Source organism: Orbicella franksi, chromosome 9, assembly GCF_964199315.1.
Source record: "Orbicella franksi chromosome 9, jaOrbFran1.1, whole genome shotgun sequence".
NCBI classification, from domain to species: domain Eukaryota; kingdom Metazoa; phylum Cnidaria; class Anthozoa; order Scleractinia; family Merulinidae; genus Orbicella; species Orbicella franksi.
In genome coordinates, this window is record NC_138153.1 from 8,473,561 (window position 1) to 8,495,970 (window position 22,410).

At 42.1% G+C, this 22,410-nt stretch overlaps 3 protein-coding genes across 5 annotated transcripts; all 3 read right to left on the minus strand.

The window, feature by feature from the left end:
- Positions 1 to 1,009: 1,009 nt before the first annotated feature.
- LOC145496457 (kelch-like protein 7) lies at positions 1,010 to 20,020 on the minus strand. 3 transcript variants are annotated; one of them, XM_081476120.1, is made up of 3 exons: positions 15,149 to 20,020; positions 7,717 to 7,917; positions 1,010 to 1,031 (listed from the first exon to the last, which is right to left on the minus strand). In XM_081476120.1, exon 1 carries the CDS (start codon positions 18,284 to 18,286, stop codon positions 16,472 to 16,474), a length of 1,815 nt encoding a protein of 604 aa, XP_081332246.1. In that variant the 5' UTR covers positions 18,287 to 20,020; the 3' UTR covers positions 1,010 to 1,031; positions 7,717 to 7,917; positions 15,149 to 16,471. The 3 variants fall into 3 exon arrangements, with proteins under 3 accessions (XP_081332246.1, XP_081332245.1, XP_081332243.1); XM_081476119.1 differs by lacking the exon at positions 1,010 to 1,031 and having other exon boundaries at positions 7,696 to 7,917; positions 15,149 to 18,764; positions 18,906 to 20,020; XM_081476117.1 differs by lacking the exon at positions 1,010 to 1,031 and having other exon boundaries at positions 7,696 to 7,917.
- On the minus strand, positions 1,536 to 7,034 carry LOC145496456 (kelch-like protein 7). The gene is made up of 2 exons (XM_081476116.1): positions 6,995 to 7,034; positions 1,536 to 4,599 (listed from the first exon to the last, which is right to left on the minus strand). The coding sequence occupies exon 2, from the start codon at positions 4,116 to 4,118 to the stop codon at positions 2,298 to 2,300; it is 1,821 nt and encodes a 606-aa protein (XP_081332242.1). The 5' UTR covers positions 4,119 to 4,599; positions 6,995 to 7,034; the 3' UTR covers positions 1,536 to 2,297.
- LOC145496458 (kelch-like protein 7) lies at positions 7,969 to 12,098 on the minus strand. Its single transcript, XM_081476121.1, has one exon. It carries the CDS (start codon positions 10,625 to 10,627, stop codon positions 8,813 to 8,815), a length of 1,815 nt encoding a protein of 604 aa, XP_081332247.1. The 5' UTR covers positions 10,628 to 12,098; the 3' UTR covers positions 7,969 to 8,812.
- Positions 20,021 to 22,410: the final 2,390 nt, after the last annotated feature.

The following is a 22,410-nucleotide window of genomic DNA, read 5'->3' on the forward strand; positions in this document are numbered from 1 at the left end:
TCGAATATACAACGACTTTCCTGTGTTCTAATTGGCTGTAATTTTTATGGCACGGTGTAAATGGGGACATTTCTTTGCTTTTCCAGTTTACTCATTTTGGAGAGTCTTGAAGAAAACGAGAAAAAATTCGCAAGCACAAATATCGTTTACGTGTGAACAAAAGGCACAAACGTTAATGAGTACTAAATATCCGCTTGCAATTGCAGTCAAACCAAGTGAAGCGTACCCCTCAAGATTACATTAAGGCGGGGGGTACACATGAATTTAAGTGAAATTTTAGGAAGTTTAAAGAGGGATTAAAAGGATAAAAAGGGGTTTGGAACACCACCAGACAGTTCATTGCCCCCAAAAGGGCACCCCGGGTTGTTCGGCAACTGTTTGGTGTAAGTCTACCAATTTCTAACTTCAAATTCTAATTTTAAAACAACATCAAATCTTCAAAATAGCCTATTTCCATAAATTTTACTAATCCTTTGAGAAAAACTATTTATTCCCAAATTTACCCAAAAATCACCAAAAAATTTACAAAACAGCCCAAAACGTAGCTATGTGAAATGAGCAGAGAGATTTTTCACTGCTTGAAACGTGAACGATATATTTGCGTTCAAACCATAATACCTAGCAAAAATATGGCCTTCATGTTAACCCCCGCCTTAATGAATTGATCATTTGAGCATTGAACCCGCTAATCGTTTCAAGAATGCAATAATGAATTGATTATTTGAATATTGAACTCGCTAGTCATTTCAAAAATCATTATTAAATTGATTTTTCTGAACATTAAACCCACTAGCCGTATTCTTGGAACGACTAGTGGTTTCAATTTTCCAATAATCAATTCATTACTGCATTCTTGAAACGACTACCGGTTCAATATTCAAATAATCAATTCATTAATGTAATCTTGACGGGTGCGCTTCACTTGGTTTGACTGTAAACGCAGAAGTGTGGACGGGACGAGAGGTTTCAGCGTCGCCACAATTAGACAGAATTGAAACAGTTTGTTGAAGAAGTGAAACCACTCGACGTTTCTTTCAGTGCCGACCAAACTGGTTTGGGATAGTTTTATCACTGTCTGATTAAATCCGGAGGAAATAACATCGATTTCGAGTCATTTGTCTCGAATGTAAGCACTGCGTCGATTTTGAAAGTGGTCACTTTCTTATCAGTTTTGGCGGATGTAAAAATAGCTATCTATTTTAGGACGCATTTCATTGAAATATAAAACTCCTCCGTTGAAAGATAAGCTATAGTGCGCAGCTTTAATTATAGTCTTTACCATGATCGTACGCGAATTCAGGCCGATATACTGATACGTGCTTCACTAGCCGTCACGTCAATCTATTTTTGGAGCGCCAGATTCCTTTATAGCTTTATAATTTCTAAAGTTACGGGCTGCAAACCTGATAATGAAAATATCATTTTAGTCTGAAAGAATCTAAGCCTTAGAACAAAGAATTGAAAAGTAACACAATCGACAATTGAAACACCGTTGTAAACAAAGCAAGTAACCTTTACTTATATTTACATCAGGTGCACTTTCAGCTTGCATTACAGGACTGTTATCTATACAGGCCCTGTTCCAATAAAATATAAAAACTTAAAAATTATATATTGAAAAGATAAAATACGACCATAGTGTGATTGTCTGGTTAATGTTAATTGTTGTTACAATATGAATAAAATGAAATACTTTTGAAAGTGAGGTTAAGTTGATTGTTTTGCTTTGTCAGTTTAGTTCATTACAATCCATTTTAACCTGTTGTAGGTATGAATAGCTGCTCTCTTTTTTTGCCTGGTTAATGTGTCTATTACGTTTTACTTTACAGTTCCCTTCATTCCTACTTCGGCATTGTATCTGCGTGGTAATTCAGCTATTCTACGCCGACTTGCTCTCCCAGCCATTTCGTCCGATTTGAAGCCCACATTGATGGAACAGAATAGTCCAAAATAACGCCTCTTAAAGATATATGAGAACATAAAAATCCGTTTTTCGTTTCCGGTAAATTAACAGAAACGTTCTGGCCCTAGTTGTTCCATGGCTGGATAACGCTATCTACCGGATAAATCGCTATACAGTGGATAAGTGTTGCCCAAACAAACCACGCTATCCGCTGGATAGTTATTTATCAGGCCGGGTTGTTCGAAATCACTATCCAGTGGATTACGTGGTTTGTTTTGTTAACACTTATCCACTGGATAACGATTTATCAGGAGGATAGCGTTATACAGCCTTCGAATAACTTCAACCCCTGGTGGACAATGTTATCCACCTTTTGAACAACCTGGTCTGGTGTTTATCTGGGCCCTAAATACTCATCAAGTCTTTTTTTGGGTAGACAAAGAACCTCAGTTTGAACGTGGAAGGCGCTGAACGGCATGTGTGTTGCAATGGTCCACTGACGGACTTCAACATCCCAGCATTCCACGCTGTCCAGTGCATCTTCTTCGCTCTCGCCTCCAAACACGAAAACACGATTTGCCAGAGCGCCTATCCCAGCAGCACAGCGCGCTGTGTTCAGTCTCCCAGGCTCCACGGTCCACTGATCACTGGTAGGATCATACATCTCGCAACAGTCTAGAATTCCAGAGTCATGATCGTTCTCTCGACCACCCACCACCAAAACTCTACCGCTCACGACCGCTGCAGAAGCGAAAAAGCGCCTTTTCACCATAGAATCCACCAAGATCCAGCGGTCCTGCTGCGGTTCGTATCGCTCTACCGTGCGCAGGAAGGTATCATCTACACCGCGTCCTCCTATCGCGAGGATATTACCATCGAGCACCACTGCGCATAAACCTTGCCGAGCACAGTTCATGCTCGCGACAGGGTACCATTTATCCACCGCGGGGTTGTACCGACTGACTCGAGCTGACACCATGGTACCGTCGTTCTCATGGTGGATGCCACCGAGGACGTACACCTGGCCTTGGAGAGCGACCGCAGCCGAGAAGCAGCTTCCTCTCGGCAGTGAGGCGCGAGTGTTCCAGGCACTGTCACCCGGAACAAAGCACTGGACTAAGCGGCTGCCTTCTTGGCTGAAAACGGAGTGATGTCCAATGCTGTAAAGAACACCGTTACACAAAACCGACGAGTGACCTTTTCGCCCATGAAGCATATCCGGTAAATCAAACCATTTATTAATGGCAGGCACGTAGCAGACAGTGTGTTTAATGTTTTGAGTAACATACTTGCTTCCAGTGCCACCACACATAACTACAGCACTAACAAACTCCTTAGGGACTTCCGTACTACTTATGCTGATATCCTCGTGTAAACCGACTGTTTGGAGTGCTTCCTGAACAAGCGACAAACACGGGGTGCTTTCCCGAACGAGTGTTTCTCTGGCTACAATATTCAAAAGAACGTCCCTTGAAATTCGTCTCAGGTGAACACAAGAGAAAAGATCTTTAAAATGGAACGCTCTGTTGTCTAAGTCGTGCCTGATCCATCGCACGACTGCACTAAAGACATCCTTCTCACTCGTCACCGCAAGATCATCGTTCGAGATGACCTCCTCCAGCAAAGTCTCCTGTAAACTGAGAAACGACGGAGTGCCAGTAGCTTGCACGAAATTTGCGCTGATGAAACGGGTACAAGACGATTTCAACGCCTGGAGCGAATGCTCGTCGGCCACAGATAGAATGGAGAAGCAGTTGTAAAGGTTCAAGTGCTCTTGCAAGAAGTCTGTGACAACCTCTTGTAGATCCTCGATTATGAAGTACGCAGCAGCTGTTAAGATTAACTCAGCGTTGTCTCCTAACTGTATTTGTCCCGTGTACATGTAGTCTAAGATATCGCCCACATCATCGGGGTACAGCCATTCCAAATCGACCTCAAAATGATCACTCCTTGGCCGCGAATTAAAACTGAACAGCTTTCGAAAATAATGACTAGAAGCGGCAAGGACAGTGCAGTGTGCAGCAAATTTTCGTCCTCCTTTTACGTTGATGATGACATCACAAAACATTCCTTCCTTTCTGAAATCGTTCATTGTTTGAAGAAGCTGACTTGAATAAGAAATGTTGTTAGCATCGAGAAGCTCTGCAGCTTGACGTTCGCCCTTCATCTTTGTATTCATCAGAGTTACGTAATCAGGACGGTTCAGATTATTCATACTGGGCTTATTTAGCAAGAGAACGGGAACGTGACTTGACGACGGCGCGCGCAGTACAATACCCAAATATGGTCAGATGACGACTGCAAGGCGCGCGGAATAACCTGGATTCTGTTCTAATTTGACCATATTAGGGTATTTGTACTGCGCGCGCCGTCGTCAAGCTAGTGACGTTCCCGTTCTCTTGCTAAATAAGCGTACTGAGAGTAACTGCACGTGCAGCACTTGTTGTTCTGGTTAATATTTGCTGTCGACTTAATTATATATGCACGCTTCATGTTTCATATTTTCTGGGAGATCTAAAAATTGCTACAACCTCTATGACGGCTATGACGAGTCTGAGAGAAAGTAAGGGAAAGTTACTAACGGAATGAATTTCTTCCCACTCTTTATTTGCACTGGGAAATACTAAAGTAGTCATCCTAAAAGCGCTAGGCACTGGGGCGTTAAATAACATTGGAACTACCGAAACATCTTATGACTAAGCCCCGGGGGGCCCGGAGAATGAGCCGTGGGGCCTTCTCCTCAAGAGGCTCCATCTTGACACCTAAACTAATTAATGACGCTAATTTTCTTTCATCAGTTACAACTCAGTACCCACTATGTTTGACTTTTTCTACGCTACCTTGTTTTTGCTAATTCCATTGACTTTCTTGATCTTTTACGCATGTTCTATAGCACGGGGATCTTGTTTGATTCGTTTCAAACATGGGGGGAGGAATTTAACTTGGTCTTTGCAGTAGAAAGTCAAAATAATTCACTGCCGTGTTGTATTAGTTCTGAGAAGAGACACGTGATGGAATCCATTTCCGGTATCTGAGTTCGGAGAAAGCCTCGATTTTCAAGGAAAAAGCCTTGAATTCGGAGAAAAAAAGGAACAGGAAACTCTGTCTGGATAAAAGAAAGGATGAACGTGATTACTTGTATTCCACTGGGAACACGCAAGCGGGACTATAAGAAATGAATACAATCCAGTAAATATGAATCTCTTCAGCAAAACATTTTAATTTTGCATACGTTATCAGACATTCAGATTTCAAAGAAGTCTTCGAAGTCTATTTCCGGTTAACCGAATACAACACGGAAGTATACAGAGGACACAACTGAACTCTAGCAACTGGAATGTCAGCCTTTTCCAGTTCTCAGCCTAGCCCTGAGGGATCGGGAGATGACTGAAATTGCAGGCTGTAAGGCAATTTGACGGGAAACTGTTTACATGAGTGATGCACATCATCTAATTCAGCGGTTTGAGCAGTACATCCAGCCAGAAGCCCTTTATCCCTTGTTATGGACAACGTTTTATCTTTTCAATTATTATGCTTTATATCAGTTTCTTCCGGCATCAAAATAATTAAGAACCAAAACATTTTTGCATACCTTCTTGCCAAGAATATTTCGCCACTATAATTTCCAGAAAATAAAGGTGAAATGATACACGCTCCAGTGAGCAGATCTAGTGACAATACTCTCGTTTAATTACGAATCATAAAGAAACTTAACACTCAGCCGAAGGACATTGAATTCTACTTGCAATTAAATCGAGTCCGTTACACTATATTGCACTCATGGAAGTTTTCGAAATAAACATTAAATACTTCCTTGTTCCGGTTTGAAGGCTAATTACTGAAAACGTACGGGCATTTTTCACATTGTAGTCCATTGCCATCTACGCCATCGTTAGCCTGCAGAACAGGCGGTTTAGCGGGACAAAGCGTGAGCACGATAGATGTCACCGACGCGCGAGAAAGGCGCGCTACGCTTTGGTTATTTAGTCATTCTCACTTAGTAAGGGATGGACCGTTATTTTTTGAGGGGGGAGGGGTGGAGGGTGTTGAGAAATTTTCTGAGGCATGAATTTTTTTCTCGCTTTTAATGATTAAGAGGTTGTGCAAGAATTTTTTTCACATCCAAAATAGGACCTGAATAGTAGAAAGCACTTGCTCGAATTTTTCCCATGGCTCCCCTTGCACGATTTTTGTTTGCTGTGCACAAAATTTGTTTTTGGGTGATTGCCCAGCCCGTCCCGCCCACTAATCACTAATCAATCTTTATTTACACTCACTCTTGCTGAAAATAAGAAATTACAATAATCCCCTCAAAAAAAAATTAACGGTACGTCTCTAATGGTTTTTTTCATTTCTAAAGTACTGTTCTCCAAAATTAACTTATTATCACTTCACTATTATCAGTATCTTCTCGATTCTGATAGTTAGGTTCGTAGTACGAATATATATGTCTCAACCAGACATCGCCACACTGATTAATTAAGGTTGGCTTTCGATTGTGCAACATTTTCAATCAGGGAACGTTGCAAAACTCAAAAATCTCTTTTGCCACTCTGAGAACGCCACACTGGACCCAGGATCTTTTACAAGGCATTTTGCTGACGGTTTCCCAGCTTCTCTTGCGCTCGTCACAACACTCCACGCTGTCCAAGCCCCCCGAGTTATTACAGCCTCCAAACAGGTAAATCCGGTTTCCAAGTCTTGTAACACCAGCCGCCTGGCGCGGGACGGAGATGTTTGGGAGCGAGGCCCATTCCTCGGTGGCCGGATCTAGCACCTCGCAGGAAGAGAGATTCACTCCGGTTGATGAGTGGCCGCCGATGACAACTGCACATGCAATACTTGTTGTTCTGGTTAATATTTACTGTCGACTTAATCATATATGCACGCTTCATGTTTTATATTTTCTGGGAGATCCAAAATTGCCGCAACCTCAATGACGGCTATGACGAGTCTGAGAGAAAGTAAGAGAAAGTTACCAAAAGAATGAATTTCTACCCACTCTTTATTTGCACTGGGAAATACTGAAGTAGTCATCCGCTAGGCACTGGGGCGTTAAATAACACTGGTTGCTGCCGAGTACTGAAATACAGCACAAAAAAATGAGCACAAAAAAACTAAGTGCCGTGTTGCAAGAAATTCTGCAAGCGGTTGACCCGCCTTACCGGTGGACTCCCGAGGGATGTAGAAACAATCCAGTTATTTTACTAACTTTGCAGAAACAGCCATAAAAAAACTTACGTGATGGAATGGAGCTGTTTTAATTGGTGTCGAAATGATCAGAAAAGGCCACAAAAGGGTCGACAAAATGTGAAGTCTGTGAAGGATATAAACGGTTTTCTATTGACCATCGTCGACCAAGACGCTAAAAAACCTCCGCATCTCACAGGTTTGAAGGATATTGAGATATTCCACGGCATACCACGAAACAGAGCATTGCATAACTATTTCATACCATGCCATAGAAAAGCACAATCAATGCGACATACGTTACGCGCGGCGCATGACTGGAAGGTTGGATGTAATACCGTCGAATATACGACTTTCCTGTTTTCTGATTGGCTGTAATTTCTATGGCATGGTATAGATCGTGATAGCTCTCTGCTTTACCAACTTACTGATTTTGTGAAGTCTTAAAGAAACTGAGACGAAAATTCGCAAGCATAATATCGTTTGCGCGTGAACAAAAGGCACAAACGCTAATGAGTAATATCCGCTTGCAAATGTGTAAATGTGGACGGGACGCAAGGTTTCGGCGTAGCCCCTACTAGACAGATTTGAAACAGTTTGTTGAGGAAGTGAAAGTCCATGACGTTTCAGTGTCAGACCAAACTGGTTTGGGATGGTTTTATCACTGTCTGATTTATCACTGAAATGTCAATTCGAAAATCATATTGGCTTATTTGAGGAGGAAATAACATTGATTTCGAGTCATTTTTCTCGAATGTAAATACTACAGTGGAACCCGCCTTACGACCACTCCGTTAATACGACCACCTCGTTAATACGACCACCTCGTTATTACGGCCACTTTATTCTGGCCTAAGAATGGAATCTAAGCTTTACAACAAAGAATTCAAAAGGAACACAATCGGCAATTGAAACACCGTTGTAAACAAAGCAAGTAGCCTTCACTTATATTTATATCAGGTGCACTTTCAGCTTGCATTACAAGACTGTTATCTATACAGGCCCTGTTCCAATAAAATATAAAAACTTGAAAATTATATGTTGAAAAGATAAAATACCACCATAGTGTGATTGTCTGGGTAATGTTGTTACAATAAGAATAAAATAAAATACTTTTGAAAGCGAGGTTAAGGTGATTGCTTTGTTTTGCCAGTGTCAGTTTAGCTCATTGCAATCCATTTTAACCTTTTTCTGGTATGAATAGCTGCTCTCTTTTTTTGCCTGGTTAATGTGTCTATTACGTTTTATTTTACAGTTCCCTTCATTCCTACTTCGGCCATTGTATGTGCTTGGTAATTCGGCTATTCTACGTCGGCTTTCTTTCCCAGCCATTTCGTCCGATTTGAAGCCCACATTGATGAACAGAATAGTCCAAAATAACGCCCCTTAAAGATATATGAGAACATAAAAATCCGTTTTCCGTTTCCGGTAAACAGAAAATGTTCTGGCCCTAGCTATTCGAAGGCTGGATAACGCTATCCATCGGATAAATCGCTATACAGTGGATAAGTGTTGACAAAAGAAACCACGCTATCCGGTGGATAGTTATTTATCTCGCCCGGGTTGTCACTTATTTATCCAGTGGATAAGTTGTCAACAACTTATCCAGTGGATAGCGATTTATCCGCTGGATAGCGTTATCCAGCCTTCGGACAACTGGGCCCTGGTGGATAACGATATCCACCTTTCGAACGACCCGGTCTGGTGTTTATCTGGGCCCTAACTGAAGTACCAATCAAGTCTTTCTTTGGGTAGACAAAGAACCTCAGTTTGAACGTGGAAGGCGCTGAACGGCATGTGTGTTGCAATGGTCCACTGACGGACTTCAACATCCCAGCATTCCACGCTGTCCAGTGCATCTTCTTCGCTCTCGCCTCCAAACACGAAAACACGATTTGCCAGAGCGCCTATCCCAGCAGCACAGCGCGCTGTGTTCAGTCTCCCAGGCTCCACGGTCCACTGATCACTGGTAGGATCATACATCTCGCAACAGTCTAGAATTCCAGAGTCATGATCGTTCTCTCGACCACCCACCACCAAAACTCTACCGCTCACGACCGCTGCAGAAGCGAAAAAGCGCCTTTTCACCATAGAATCCACCAAGATCCAGCGGTCCTGCTGCGGTTCGTATCGCTCTACCGTGCGCAGGAAGGTATCATCTACACCGCGTCCTCCTATCGCGAGGATATTACCATCGAGCACCACTGCGCATAAGCCTTGCCGAGCACAGTTCATGCTCGTGACAGGGTACCATTTATCCACCGCGGGGTTGTACCGACTGACTCGAGCTGACACCGTGGTACCGTCGTTCTCATGGTGGATGCCACCGAGGACGTACACCTGGCCTTGGAGAGTGACCGCAGCCGAGAAGCAGCTTCCTCTCGGCAGTGAGGCGCGAGTGTTCCAGGCACTGCCACCTGGAACAAAGCACTGGACTAAGCGGCTGCCTTCTTGGCTGAAAACGGAGTGATGTCCAATGCTGTAAAGAACACCGTTACACAAAACCGTCGAGTGACCTTTTCGCCCATGAAGCATATCCGGTAAATCAAACCATTTATTAATGGCAGGCACGTAGCAGACAGTGTGTTTAATGTTTTGAGTAACATACTTGCTTCCAGTGCCACCACACATAACTACAGCACTAACAAACTCCTTAGGGACTTCCGTACTACTTATGCTGATATCCTCGTGTAAACCGACTGTTTGGAGTGCTTCCTGAACAAGCGACAAACACGGGGTGCTTTCCCGAACGAGTGTTTCTCTGGCTACAATATTCAAAAGAACGTCCCTTGACATTCGTCTCAGGCGAACACAAGAGAAAAGATCTTTAAAATGGCACGCTCTGATGTCTAAGTCGTGCCTGATCCATTGCACGACTGCACTAAAGACATCCTTCTCACTCGTCACCGCAAGATCATCGTTCGAGATGACCTCCTCCAGCAAAGTCTCCTGTAAACTGAGAAACGACGGAGTGCCAGTAGCTTGCACGAAATTTGCGCTGATGAAACGGGTACAAGACGATTTCAACGCCTGGAGCGAATGCTCGTCGGCCACAGATAGAATGGAGAAGCAGTTGTAAAGGTTCAAGTGCTCTTGCAAGAAGTCTGTGACAGCCTCTTGTAGATCCTCGATTATGAAGTACGCAGCAGCTGTTAAGATTAACTCAGCGTTGTCTCCTAACTGTATTTGTCCCGTGTACATGTAGTCTAAGATATCGCCCACATCATCGGGGTACAGCCATTCCAAATCGACCTCAAAATGATCACTCCTTGGCCGCGAATTAAAACTGAACAGCTTTCGAAAATAATGACTAGAAGCTGCAAGGACAGTGCAGTGTGCAGGAAATTTTCGTCCTCCTTTTACGTTGATGATAACATCACAAAACATTCCTTCCTTTCTGAAATCGTTCATTGTTCGAAGAAGCTGACTTGAGTAAGAAATGTTGTTAGCATCGAGAAGCTCTGCAGCTTGACGTTCGCCCTTCATCTTTGTATTCATCAGAGTTACGTAATCACGACGGTTCAGCTCATACATACTGATAGTAACTGCACGTGCAATACTTGTTGTTCTGGTTAATATTTGCTGTCGACTTAATTATATATGCACGCTTCATGTTTCATATTTTCTGGGAGATCTAAAAATTGCCGCAACCTCTATGACGGCTACGACGACAGAAAGCAAGGGACAGCTACTAAAGGAATGAATTTCTTCCCACTCTTTATTTGCACTGGGAAATACTGAAGTAGCCATCCTAAAACCGCTAGGCACTGAGGCGTTAAATAACATCGGGGGTTGCCGAGCATTGAAATATAGCACGAAAAAATTAGCACTAAAAAACCTAAGTGCCATACTGCAAGAAATTCTGCAAACGGTTAACCCGCTTTACTGGTGGAGTCCCAAGGGATTTAGAAACAATCCAGTTATTTAACTAACTTTACAGACACAGCCATTAAATTTTATTACGTGATGGAATAGAGCTGTTTTAATTGGTGTCGAAAGGACCAGAAACCACAAAAGGGGTCGACAAAATGTGAAATCTGTGAAGGATATAAACGGTTTTCTATCGACCATCGTCGACCAAGACGCTAAAAAAGCCCCGCATCTCACAGGTTTGAAGGATACCGCAATTCAAGATAAATTAAAAACTACCGAAAGATCTTATGTCTGAGCCCTGGGGCCTTCTCCTCAACAAGCTCCATCTTGACACCTAAACTAATTGATGAGGCTAATTTTCTTTCATCAGTTACAACTCAGTACCCACTATGTTTGACTTTTTCTACGCTACCTTGTTTTTGCTAATTCTATTAATTTTCTTGATCTTTTACGTATGTTCTATAGCACGGGGATCTTGTTTGATTCGTTTGAAACATGGGGGAGGAATTCAACTTGGTCTTTGCAGTAAGAAGTCAGAAGAATTCACTGCCGTTTTGTATTAGTTCTGAGAAGAGACACGTGATGGAATCCATTTCCGGTATCTGAGTTCGGAGAAAGCCTCGATTTTCAAGGAAAAAAGCCTTGAATATTCGGAGAAAAAAAGGAACAGGAAACTCTCTCTAGATAAAAGAAAGGATGAACGTGATTACTTGGATTCCACTAGGATCACGCAAGCGGGACTATAAGAAATGAATACAATCCAGTAAATATGAATCTCTTCAGCAAAACATTTTAATTTTGCATACGTTATCAGACATTCAGACTTCAAAGAAGTCTTCGCAGTATATTTCCGGTTAACCGAATACAACTCGGAAGTATACAGAGGACACAACTCAGCTCAAGCAACTGGAATGTTAGCGTTTTGCAGTTCTCAGCCTAATCCTGAGGGATTAGGGAGATGACTGGAATTCCAGGCTCTAAAGCTATTCGACGGGAGACTGTTTACATGAGTGATGCGGGTCATTTAAGCCTGTGGATACCAAACTTTAGCCAAAAAATACCGTTTTTTTTTTTTGTTTTTGTTTGCCATTAACCGTTACACTGGCTACCTTTTGCGTTGTATGTTCTTTCTGGCTGGCTTGAAAAGTTAGATGTTAATCACGGGCGAAGCCTAGAAAAGGACCTTGATCAATCATTGGCGTAGTGGACCATTTTACCACCGTTTTTGCACCAAAACTGATAACGTTGTTTTCCGATTTGTGACGTCGGAATGTCGTCGATATCTAAACCTGACAGTTGTGTGGAAAGGTCTAGCCTAGTACTACTATCTGCTTATCAAGAATGTCTGATGACATTTAAATTGACGACGTCACAAGTGGTACAAAGAGCACGACCATTAAGTGGCCGTATATGGCCACTTGGGCGTCAAAGGGTTAATTTAACGGTTTGAGCAGTACATCCAGCCAGAAGGCCTTTATCGCCTCACCTGTTATGGACAACATTTTATCTTTTCAATTATTATGTTGTATATTTTCTTCCGGCATCAAAATAATTAAGAACCAAAACATTTTTGCATACCTTCTCGCCAAGAATATTTCGCCACTATAATTTCCAGAAAATAAAGCTGAAATGATGCTCGCTCCAGTGAGCAGATCTAGTGACAATACTCTCGTTTAATTACGAATCATAAAGAAACTTAACACTCAGCCGAAGGACATTGAATTCTACTTGCAATTAAATCGAGTCCGTTACACTATATTGCACTCATGGAAGTTTTCGAAATAAACATTAAATACTTCCTTGTTCCGGTTTGAAGGCTAATTACTGAAAACGTACGGGGCATTTTTCACATTGTAGTCCATTGCCATCTACGCTATCGTCAGTCCGCAGAACAGGCGGCTTAGCGGGACGAAGCGTGAGCACGATAGATGTCACCGACGCGCGAGAAAGGCGCGCTCCGGGTTTGTGTATCGCACATCGCACTGTACCCCGCTACGCTTTGTTTATTAGTCATTCTCACTTAGTAAGGGATGGACCGTTATTTTTTGAGGGGGATGGAGGATGTTGAGAAGTTTTCTGAGGCATGACTTTTTTTCTCGCTTTTAATGGGTAATAGCTTGTGCACGAATTTTTTTCACATCCAAAATAGAACCTGAATAGTAGAAAGCACTTGCTCGAATTTTTCCCATAGCTCCCCTTGCAAGATTATTTTTTGCTCTGCACAAATTTTTTTTGGGGGGGTAATTGCCCAACCCCTCCCCCCCCCCACTAATCACTAATCAATCTTTATTTACACTCAATCTTGCTCAAAATAAGAAATTACAACAATCCCCTCAAAAAAAATTAACGGTCCGTCTCTAATGGTTTTTGTCATTTCTAGAGTACTGTTCTCCAAAATTAACTTACTATCACTTCACTGTTACCAGTATCTTCTCGATTCTGATAGTTAGGTTCGTAGTACGAATATATGTGTCTCAACCAAACATCGCCACACTGATTAATTAAGGCTGGCTTTCGGTTGTACAACATTTTCAATCAGAGAACGTTGCAAAACTCAAAAATCTCTTTTGCGACTCTGAGGACACCACACTGGACCCAGGATCTTTTACAAGGTATTTTGCTGACGGTTTCCCAGCTTCTCCTGCGCTCGTCAGAACACTCCATGCTGTCCAAGCTCCCCGAGTTATTACAGCCTCCAAACAGGTAAATCCGGTTGCCAAGTCTTGTGACACCAGCCGCTTGGCGCGGGACGGAGATGTTTGGAAGCGAGGCCCATTCCTCGGTGGCCAGATACAGCACCTCGCAGAAAGAGAGATACACCTTTGTTCTGCCAAGAATGGCAGAACAAAGGCACTACCATGGGATCTCCTATTTCACTGATAGTTGGCAACCTTTACATGGATGAGAAACCATAAACTGCAAGGGACCGCATACGATAAACGCTGCCAACGTAGGAACTACAAGAGATCTGATCAGCACTTCGAGAAGTTTGCCCTATCTACGGCACCCAATCCACCTGACATCTGGTATCGTTATGTGGATGACACGTTCACTAAAATGCACGCTGCCAACATTGATAGTTACACCCAACATATCAACAGCATTAACCCTCACATAAAGTTTACCAGCGAGCAAGAGGAAGACGGTAAACTACCCTTCCTTGACACGTGTGTCCATGTAAATGAAGATGGGAGCACAAAAACAGCTGTGTATAGGAAACCCACCCACCCGGATCAATATCTCAATTTGACCTCCAACCATCATATATATCATAAACGTTCAGTTGTGAGGACCCTCCTACACAGAGCAGAACACCTTGTTGGCGAGGAGGAAGATAAGGCAAAGGAAGTACGGCACATGCAGAATGCGCTACTCGCAAATGGTTACAAACGCTGGATGTTTTAAGTCCCTTTTCGACCCAGCCCCACAGGTCAGGAGAGCAGCACCTCGGGGTCACCTAGACCAACCTCCGTAGGCCTGCCTTGTGTGTCTGGACTCTCAGAACATCTTAGTAGAGTCTTTAGGGCACAAGAAATCCGCACATACCACAAGCCTTACAACACGCTGAGGTCCATCTTAGTCCATCTTAAAGACAGGACACCAACCGAAAAGAAGACGGGCGTGGTATACGACATTACATGCAAAGATTGCGGAGAGCATTACATTGGCGAGACAGCGAGAACTCTGGAGAAGCGAGTGGGTGAAACATCAGAGACAAACAACATCTGCAATCCGGGAACACCAGTCTCAGGCCAACCACGAGGTCGACTGGGAAGGAGTCAAGATTCTTGATAGAGTCGATAGTTATCAAAAGGAAAATCAAGGAGGCCATCCATATCAGACGTCAACGCCCAACACTGGACAGGGACGGGGGCTGTGATCTTCCCGCCAGTTTTGACCATCTGTTGTCACGTGATTAAACAATTTGCATTCACGTGACAACGAAAGCTCATTTTAATCGCTGATGAAGACTGTGCGATACAGTCGAAAGCTTCGTTTGCAAACAGGCCTTGTGACAAGAATAATTGTTCGTTTGGTTTGGGATAGTTTTATCACTGTCTCATTTACTACTGAAATCTCAATTCGAAAATCATGTTGGCTTATTTGCGGAGGAAATAACATTGATTTCGAGTCATTTTTCTCGAATGTAAGTACTACAGTGGAACCCCGCCTTACGACCACCCCGTTAATACGACCACCTCGTTATTACGGCCACTTTATTCTGGCCCAAAAAAAAAAGCTCAGTCAATCATTTTCTTATTTAAAGAACCCCTTTAATACGACCACCTCGTTAATGACACCATTTTTTCATGGCCCAAAGGTGGTCGCATTAACGGGGTTCCACTGTATGTAGGTTTTGAAAGTGGTCACTTCCTTATCAGTTTTGGCGGATGTAAAAATAGCTCTCTATCTATTTTAGGACGCGTTTCATTGAAATATATTACTCCTCCGTTGAAAGATGAGCTATAGTGCGCAGCTATAATTGTAGCCTTCACCAGGATCGTACACGAATTCAGGCCGATATAGTGATACGTGCTTCACTAGCCGTCAGATTACTCTATTTTTGGAGCGCTAGATTCCTTTATAATTTCTAAAGTGACGGGCTGCAAACCCGACAATGAAAATAACATTTTAGTCTGAAGGAATCTAAGCTTTACAACAAAGAATTGAAAAGGAACACAATCGCAAATTTAAACAACGTTGCAAACAAAGCAAGTAGCCTTCACTTATATTTATATCAGGTGCACTTTCTGCTTGTATTACAAGACTGTTATCTATACAGGCCCTGTTCCAATAAAATACAAACACTTGAAAATTATATGTTGGAAAGTTAAAATACCACCATAGTGTGATTGTCTGGGTAATGTTGTTACAATAAGAATAAAATAAAATACTTTTGAAGGCGAGGTTAAGCTAGGTGATTGCTTTGTTTTGTCAGTTAACATAAGCTCATTGCAATCCATTTTAACATTTTTGTGGTATGAATAGCTGCTCTCTTTTTTAGCCTGGTTAATGTGTCTATTACGTTTTATTTTACAGTTCCCTTCATTCCTACTTCGGCCATTGTATGTGCTTGGTAATTCGGCTATTCTACGTCGGCTTTCTTTCCCAGCCATTTCCTCCGATTTGAAGCCCACGATGATGGAACAGAATAGTCCAAAATATATAACGCCCCTTAAATCTATGAAAACATAAAATCCGTTTTCGTTTGCGGTAAACAGAAAATGTTCTGGCCCTAGCTATTCGAAGGCTGGATAACGCTATCCACCGGATAAATCGCTATACAGTGGATAAGTGTTGACAAAACAAACCTCGCTATCCGCTGGATAGTTATTTATCTGGCCCGGGTTGTCAGTTCTTTATCCAGTGGATAAGTTGTCAACAACTTATCCAGTGGATAGCGATTTATCCGCTGGATAGCGTTATCCAGCCTTCGGACAACTGGGCCCTGGTGAATAATGTTATCCATCTTTTGAAGAACCTGGTCTGGTGTTTATCTGGGCCCTAACTGAAGTACCAATCAAGTCTTTCTTTGGGTAGACAAAGAACCTCAGTTTGAACGTGGAAGGCGCTGAACGGCATGTGTGTTGCAATGGTCCACTGACGGACTTCAACATCCCAGCATTCCACGCTGTCCAGTGCATCTTCTTCGCTCTCGCCTCCAAACACGAAAACACGATTTGCCAGAGCGCCTATCCCAGCAGCACAGCGCGCTGTGTTCAGTCTCCCAGGCTCCACGGTCCACTGATCACTGGTAGGATCATACATCTCGCAACAGTCTAGAATTCCAGAGTCATGATCGTTCTCTCGACCACCCACCACCAAAACTCTACCGCTCACGACCGCTGCAGAAGCGAAAAAGCGCCTTTTCACCATAGAATCCACCAAGATCCAGCGGTCCTGCTGCGGTTCGTATCGCTCTACCGTGCGCAGGAAGGTATCATCTACACCGCGTCCTCCTATCGCGAGGATATTACCATCGAGCACCACTGCGCATAAGCCTTGCCGAGCACAGTTCATGCTCGTGACAGGGTACCATTTATCCACCGCGGGGTTGTACCGACTGACTCGAGCTGACACCGTGGTACCGTCGTTCTCATGGTGGATGCCACCGAGGACGTACACCTGGCCTTGGAGAGTGACCGCAGCCGAGAAGCAGCTTCCTCTCGGCAGTGAGGCGCGAGTGTTCCAGGCACTGCCACCTGGAACAAAGCACTGGACTAAGCGGCTGCCTTCTTGGCTGAAAACGGAGTGATGTCCAATGCTGTAAAGAACACCGTTACACAAAACCGTCGAGTGACCTTTTCGCCCATGAAGCATATCCGGTAAATCAAACCATTTATTAATGGCAGGCACGTAGCAGACAGTGTGTTTAATGTTTTGAGTAACATACTTGCTTCCAGTGCCACCACACATAACTACAGCACTGACAAACTCCTTAGGGACTTCCGTACCACTTATGCTAATATGCTCGTGTAAACCGACTGTTTGGAGTGCCTCCTGAACAAGCGACAAACACGTGGTGCTTTCCCGAACGAGCGTTTCTCTGGCTACAATATTCAAAAGAACGTCCCTTGACATTCGTCTCAGGCGAACACAAGAGAAAAGATCTTTAAAATGGCACGCTCTGTTGTCTAAGTCGTGCCTGATCCATCGCACGACCGCACTAAAGACATCCTTCTCATTCGTCACAGCAAGATCATCGTTCGAGATGACCTCCTCCAGCAAAGTCTCCTGTAAACTGAGAAACGACGGAGTGCCAGTAGCTTGCACGAAATTTGCGCTGATGAAACGGGTACAAGACGATTTCAACGCCTGGAGCGAATGCTCGTCGGCCACAGATAGAATGGAGAAGCAGTTGTAAAGGTTCAAGTGCTCTTGCAAGAAGTCTGTGACAGCCTCTTGTAGATCCTCGATTATGAAGTACGTAGCAGCTGTTAAGATTAACTCAGCGTTGTCTCCTAACTGTATTTGTCCCGTGTACATGTAGTCTAAGATATCGCCCACATCATCGGGGTACAGCCATTCCAAATCGACCTCAAAATGATCACTCCTTGGCCGCGAATTAAAACTGAACAGCTTTCGAAAATAATGACTAGAAGCGGCAAGGACAGTGCGGTGTGCAGCAAATTTTCGTCCTCCTTTTACGTTGATGATAACATCACAAAACATTCCTTCCTTTCTGAAATCGTTCATTGTTTGAAGAAGCTGACTTGAATAAGAAATGTTGTTAGCATCGAGAAGCTCTGCAGCTTGACGTTCGCCCTTCATCTTTGTATTCCTCAGAGTTACGTAATCACGACGGTTCAGCTCATACATACTGATAGTAACTGCACGTGCAATACTTGTTGTTCTGGTTAATATTTGCTGTCGACTTAATTATATATGCACGCTTCATGTTTCATATTTTCTGGGAGATCTAAAAATTGCCGCAACCTCTATGACGGCTACGACGAAAGAAAGCAAGGGAAAGCTACTAAAGGAATGAATTTCTACCCACTCTTTATTTGCACTGGGAAATACTGAAGTAGCCATCTTAAAACCGCTAGGCACTGAGGCGTTAAATAACATCGGGGGTTGCCGAGCATTGAAATATAGCACGAAAAAATTAGCACAAAAAAACCTAAGTGTCATATTGCAAGAAATTCTGCAAGCGGTTAAGCCGCTTTACTGGTGGAGTCCCGAGGGATTTAGAAATAATCCAGTTCTTTGACTAACTTTACAGACACAGCCATTAAATTTTATTATGTGATGGAATAGAGCTGTTTTAATATGTGTCGAAACGACCAGGGCTAAACTCCAGAATACCCGGCCACTTATTAGCATCTCATTGAATAAGAATAGCAACTATTGTTATATACCTCGTTCTTCAAAGCCCACCGACACATGTAAATAAAGTGGCCGGGTATTCTGAAGTTGCTCCACGACCAGAAACCACAAAAGGGTCGACAAAATGTGAAGTCTGTGAAGGATAAACGGTTTTCTATCGACCATCGTCGACCAAGACGCTAAAAAAGCCCCGCATCTCACAGGTTTGAAGGATACCGCAATTCAAGATAAATTAAAAACTACCAAAAGATCTTATGTCTGAGCCCTGGGGCCTTCTCCTCAACAGGCTCCATCTTGACACCTAAACTAATTGATGAGACTAATTTTCTTTCATCAGTTACAACTCAGTACCCACTATGTTTGACTTTTTCTACGCTACCTTGTTTTTGCTAATTCTATTAATTTTCTTGATCTTTTACGTATGTTCTATAGCACGGGGATCTTGTTTGATTCGTTTCAAACATGGGGGGAGGAATTCAACTTGGTCTTTGCAGTAGGAAGTCAAAATAATTGACTGCCGTTTTGTATTAGTTCTGAGAAGAGACACGTGATGGAATTCATTTCCGGTATCTGAGTTCGGAGAAAGCCTCGATTTTCAAGGAAAAAAGCCTTGAATATTCGGAGAAAAAAAGGAACAGGAAACTCTCTCTAGATAAAAGAAATGATGAACGTGATTACTTGGATTCCACTAGGAACTCGCAAGCGGGACTATAAGAAATGAATACAATCCAGTAAATATGAATCTCTTCAGCAAAACATTTTAATTTTGCATACGTTATCAGACATTCAGACTTCAAAGAAGTCTTCGCAGTATATTTCCGGTTAACCGAGTACAACTCGGAAGTATGCAGAGGACACAACTGAACTCAAGCAACTGAAATGTCAGCCTTTTCCAGTTCTCAGCCTAATCCTGAGGGATCAGGGAGATGACTGCAATTCCAGGCTCTAAAGCTATTCGAAGGGAGACTGTTTACATGAGTGATGCGCATCATTTAATTTAGCGGTTTGAGGAGTACATCCAGCCAGAAGGCGTTTATCGCCTCACTTGTGATGGACAACATTTTATCTTTTCCATTATTATGTTGTATATTTTCTTCCGGCCTCAAAATAATCAAGAACCAAAACATTTTTGCATACCTTCTTGCCAAGAATATTTCGCCATTGTAATTTCCAGAAAATAAAGCTGAAATGATACACGCTCCAGTGAGCAGATCTAGTGACTATACTCTCGTTTAATTACGAATCATATAAAAGAAACTTAACACTCAGCCGAAGGACATTGAATTTTACTTGCAATTAAATCGAGTCCGTTACGCTATATTGCAGTGATGGAAGTTTTCGAAATAAACATTAAATAAGGTCGTAATACTAGCAATAATGATAAATATTGCATAAAACGTACAACAGTTTTTAAAGACATGTTTCGGCATGCTTATGCCATCTTCAGTTTAATAGAGTGACTAATGATACGTGACACAAGTTATATACTACAAAATATGAATAAATTATTTACAATATGCATTACAAAACAGTGGAAACGGAAATTACAGAGTTAAAAAGGTGTTGAAGTGATGTAACTGTTTGTTAAGGTCAGGTTTGTTCTTACTAATATAAAAGGCTTCTTTAAGTTTAAGATCAATAGAGCTATTCGCTGAGTCTAAGATGCGAAAACAAGAAGGTGTGTACATGCCCCTGCATGAAGAAAATTGAGAAAGATGTTTAAAAATATGCGAGTTTTTATCGCTTACTGTATGTTCTTTAATCCTGGTAGAAAAATGGCGACTGGTTTCACCAATATAACAGGAATTACATCCCGCACAAGTAAATTGATAAACTACCATGGATTTTAGAGCATCAGGAGTACGATCTTTAAAACTGAACATATTCTTGATTTTGAAAGAAGTAAAAACTAATTTGATATTAAGATCCGTTTCACAAAAACGTTTAAGTAATTGCCGTAGTTTGAGTTCCGTTATTCTAGAGTACTGGCCGATAAAAGGAAGCTTAAAATAGCGTATATTGTTTTCATCATTAACGTTGCGGCTTTTTTGATCAGAAGGCTTGTTAAGATACCGCTTGAAGGTTTTTTCAATGATGTGTGAAGGAAACGAGTTACGTTTTAGAGTGTCCGAAAGCTTGATCAAATCGTTTTCAAAACCGGAAGAAGTGTTGTTGATTTTATAAGTTCGGTCAATGAGAGTACGGACAAGGCCGATTTTATAGCGAAACGGAGTGAAACTAAAAAAATTTGTTAAGAGACCAGTGTAGGTTTTTTTATGAAAAACTGAAAAAACGCAGTCATGCGAAGAGTTGTCAATCAGAACATCCAAAAAGGAAAGTTTACCGTCGTTCTGTTTCTCGAAAGTAAATTTGATGTTGGGATGTTGAGAATTGATGAATTCAAAGAAAGACATGGCATCCCGCTCATTTTTAAAGACGCAAAAAGTATCGTCAACATAACGCCTATAGAGTAAGATGTCGGCCTTGTTAAAATTATTTAGCCATGTTTCTTCGTGAAATCCAAGAAAAAGATTAGCTAAAATAGGTGCTAAAGGGGAGCCCATAGCTACCCCATCGACTTGATCATAAAATTTACCATTGAAAAGAAAATGAGTCTCGGATGTGGCAAATGAAAACAATTTCTTAAGGTCAAGAATATGTTCAGTTTTAAAGATCGTACTCCTGATGCTCTAAAATCCATGGTAGTTTATCAATTTACTTGTGCGGGATGTAATTCCTGTTATATTGGTGAAACCAGTCGCCATTTTTCTACCAGGATTAAAGAACATACAGTAAGCGATAAAAACTCGCATATTTTTAAACATCTTTCTCAATTTTCTTCATGCAGGGGCATGTACACACCTTCTTGTTTTCGCATTTTAGACTCAGCGAATAGCTCTATTGATCTTAAACTTAAAGAAGCCTTTTATATTAGTAAGAACAAACCTGACCTTAACAAACAGTTACATCACTTCAACACCTTTTTAACTCTGTAATTTCCGTTTCCACTGTTTTGTAATGCATATTGTAAATAATTTATTCATATTTTGTAGTATATAACTTGTGTCACGTATCATTAGTCACTCTATTAAACTGAAGATGGCATAAGCATGCCGAAACATGTCTTTAAAAACTGTTGTACGTTTTATGCAATATTAAACATTAAATACTTCCTTGTTCCGGTTTGAAGGCTAATTACTGAAAACGTACGGGGATTTTTCACAGTGTAGTCCATTGCCATCTACGCCATCGTTAGCCTGCAGAACAGGCGGTTTAGCGGGACAAAGCGTGAGCACGATAGATGTCACCGACGGGCGAGAAAGGCGCGCTACTCTTTGGTTAATTAGTCATTCTCACTTAGTAAGGGATGGACCGTTATTTTTTTGAGGGGGGGGGGGGGGGTGGAGGGTGTTGAGAAATTTTCTGAGGCATGAATTTTTTTCTCGCTTTTAATGGGTAATAGGTTGTGCACGAATTTTTTTCACATCCAAAATAGGACCTGAATAGTAGAAAGCACTTGCTCGAATTTTTCCTATGGCTCCCCTTGCAAGATTTTTGTTTGCTGTGCACAAAATTTTTTTGGGGGTGATTGCCCAGCCCCTCCCGCCCACTAA

Coding starts and splice junctions, on each gene's coding strand:
- LOC145496456 (XM_081476116.1), bottom strand. CDS start 4,118: ATGAATAATCTGAACCGTCCTGATTACGTAACTCTGATGAATACAAAG.
- LOC145496458 (XM_081476121.1), bottom strand. CDS start 10,627: ATGTATGAGCTGAACCGTCGTGATTACGTAACTCTGATGAATACAAAG.
- LOC145496457 (XM_081476120.1), bottom strand. CDS start 18,286: ATGTATGAGCTGAACCGTCGTGATTACGTAACTCTGAGGAATACAAAG.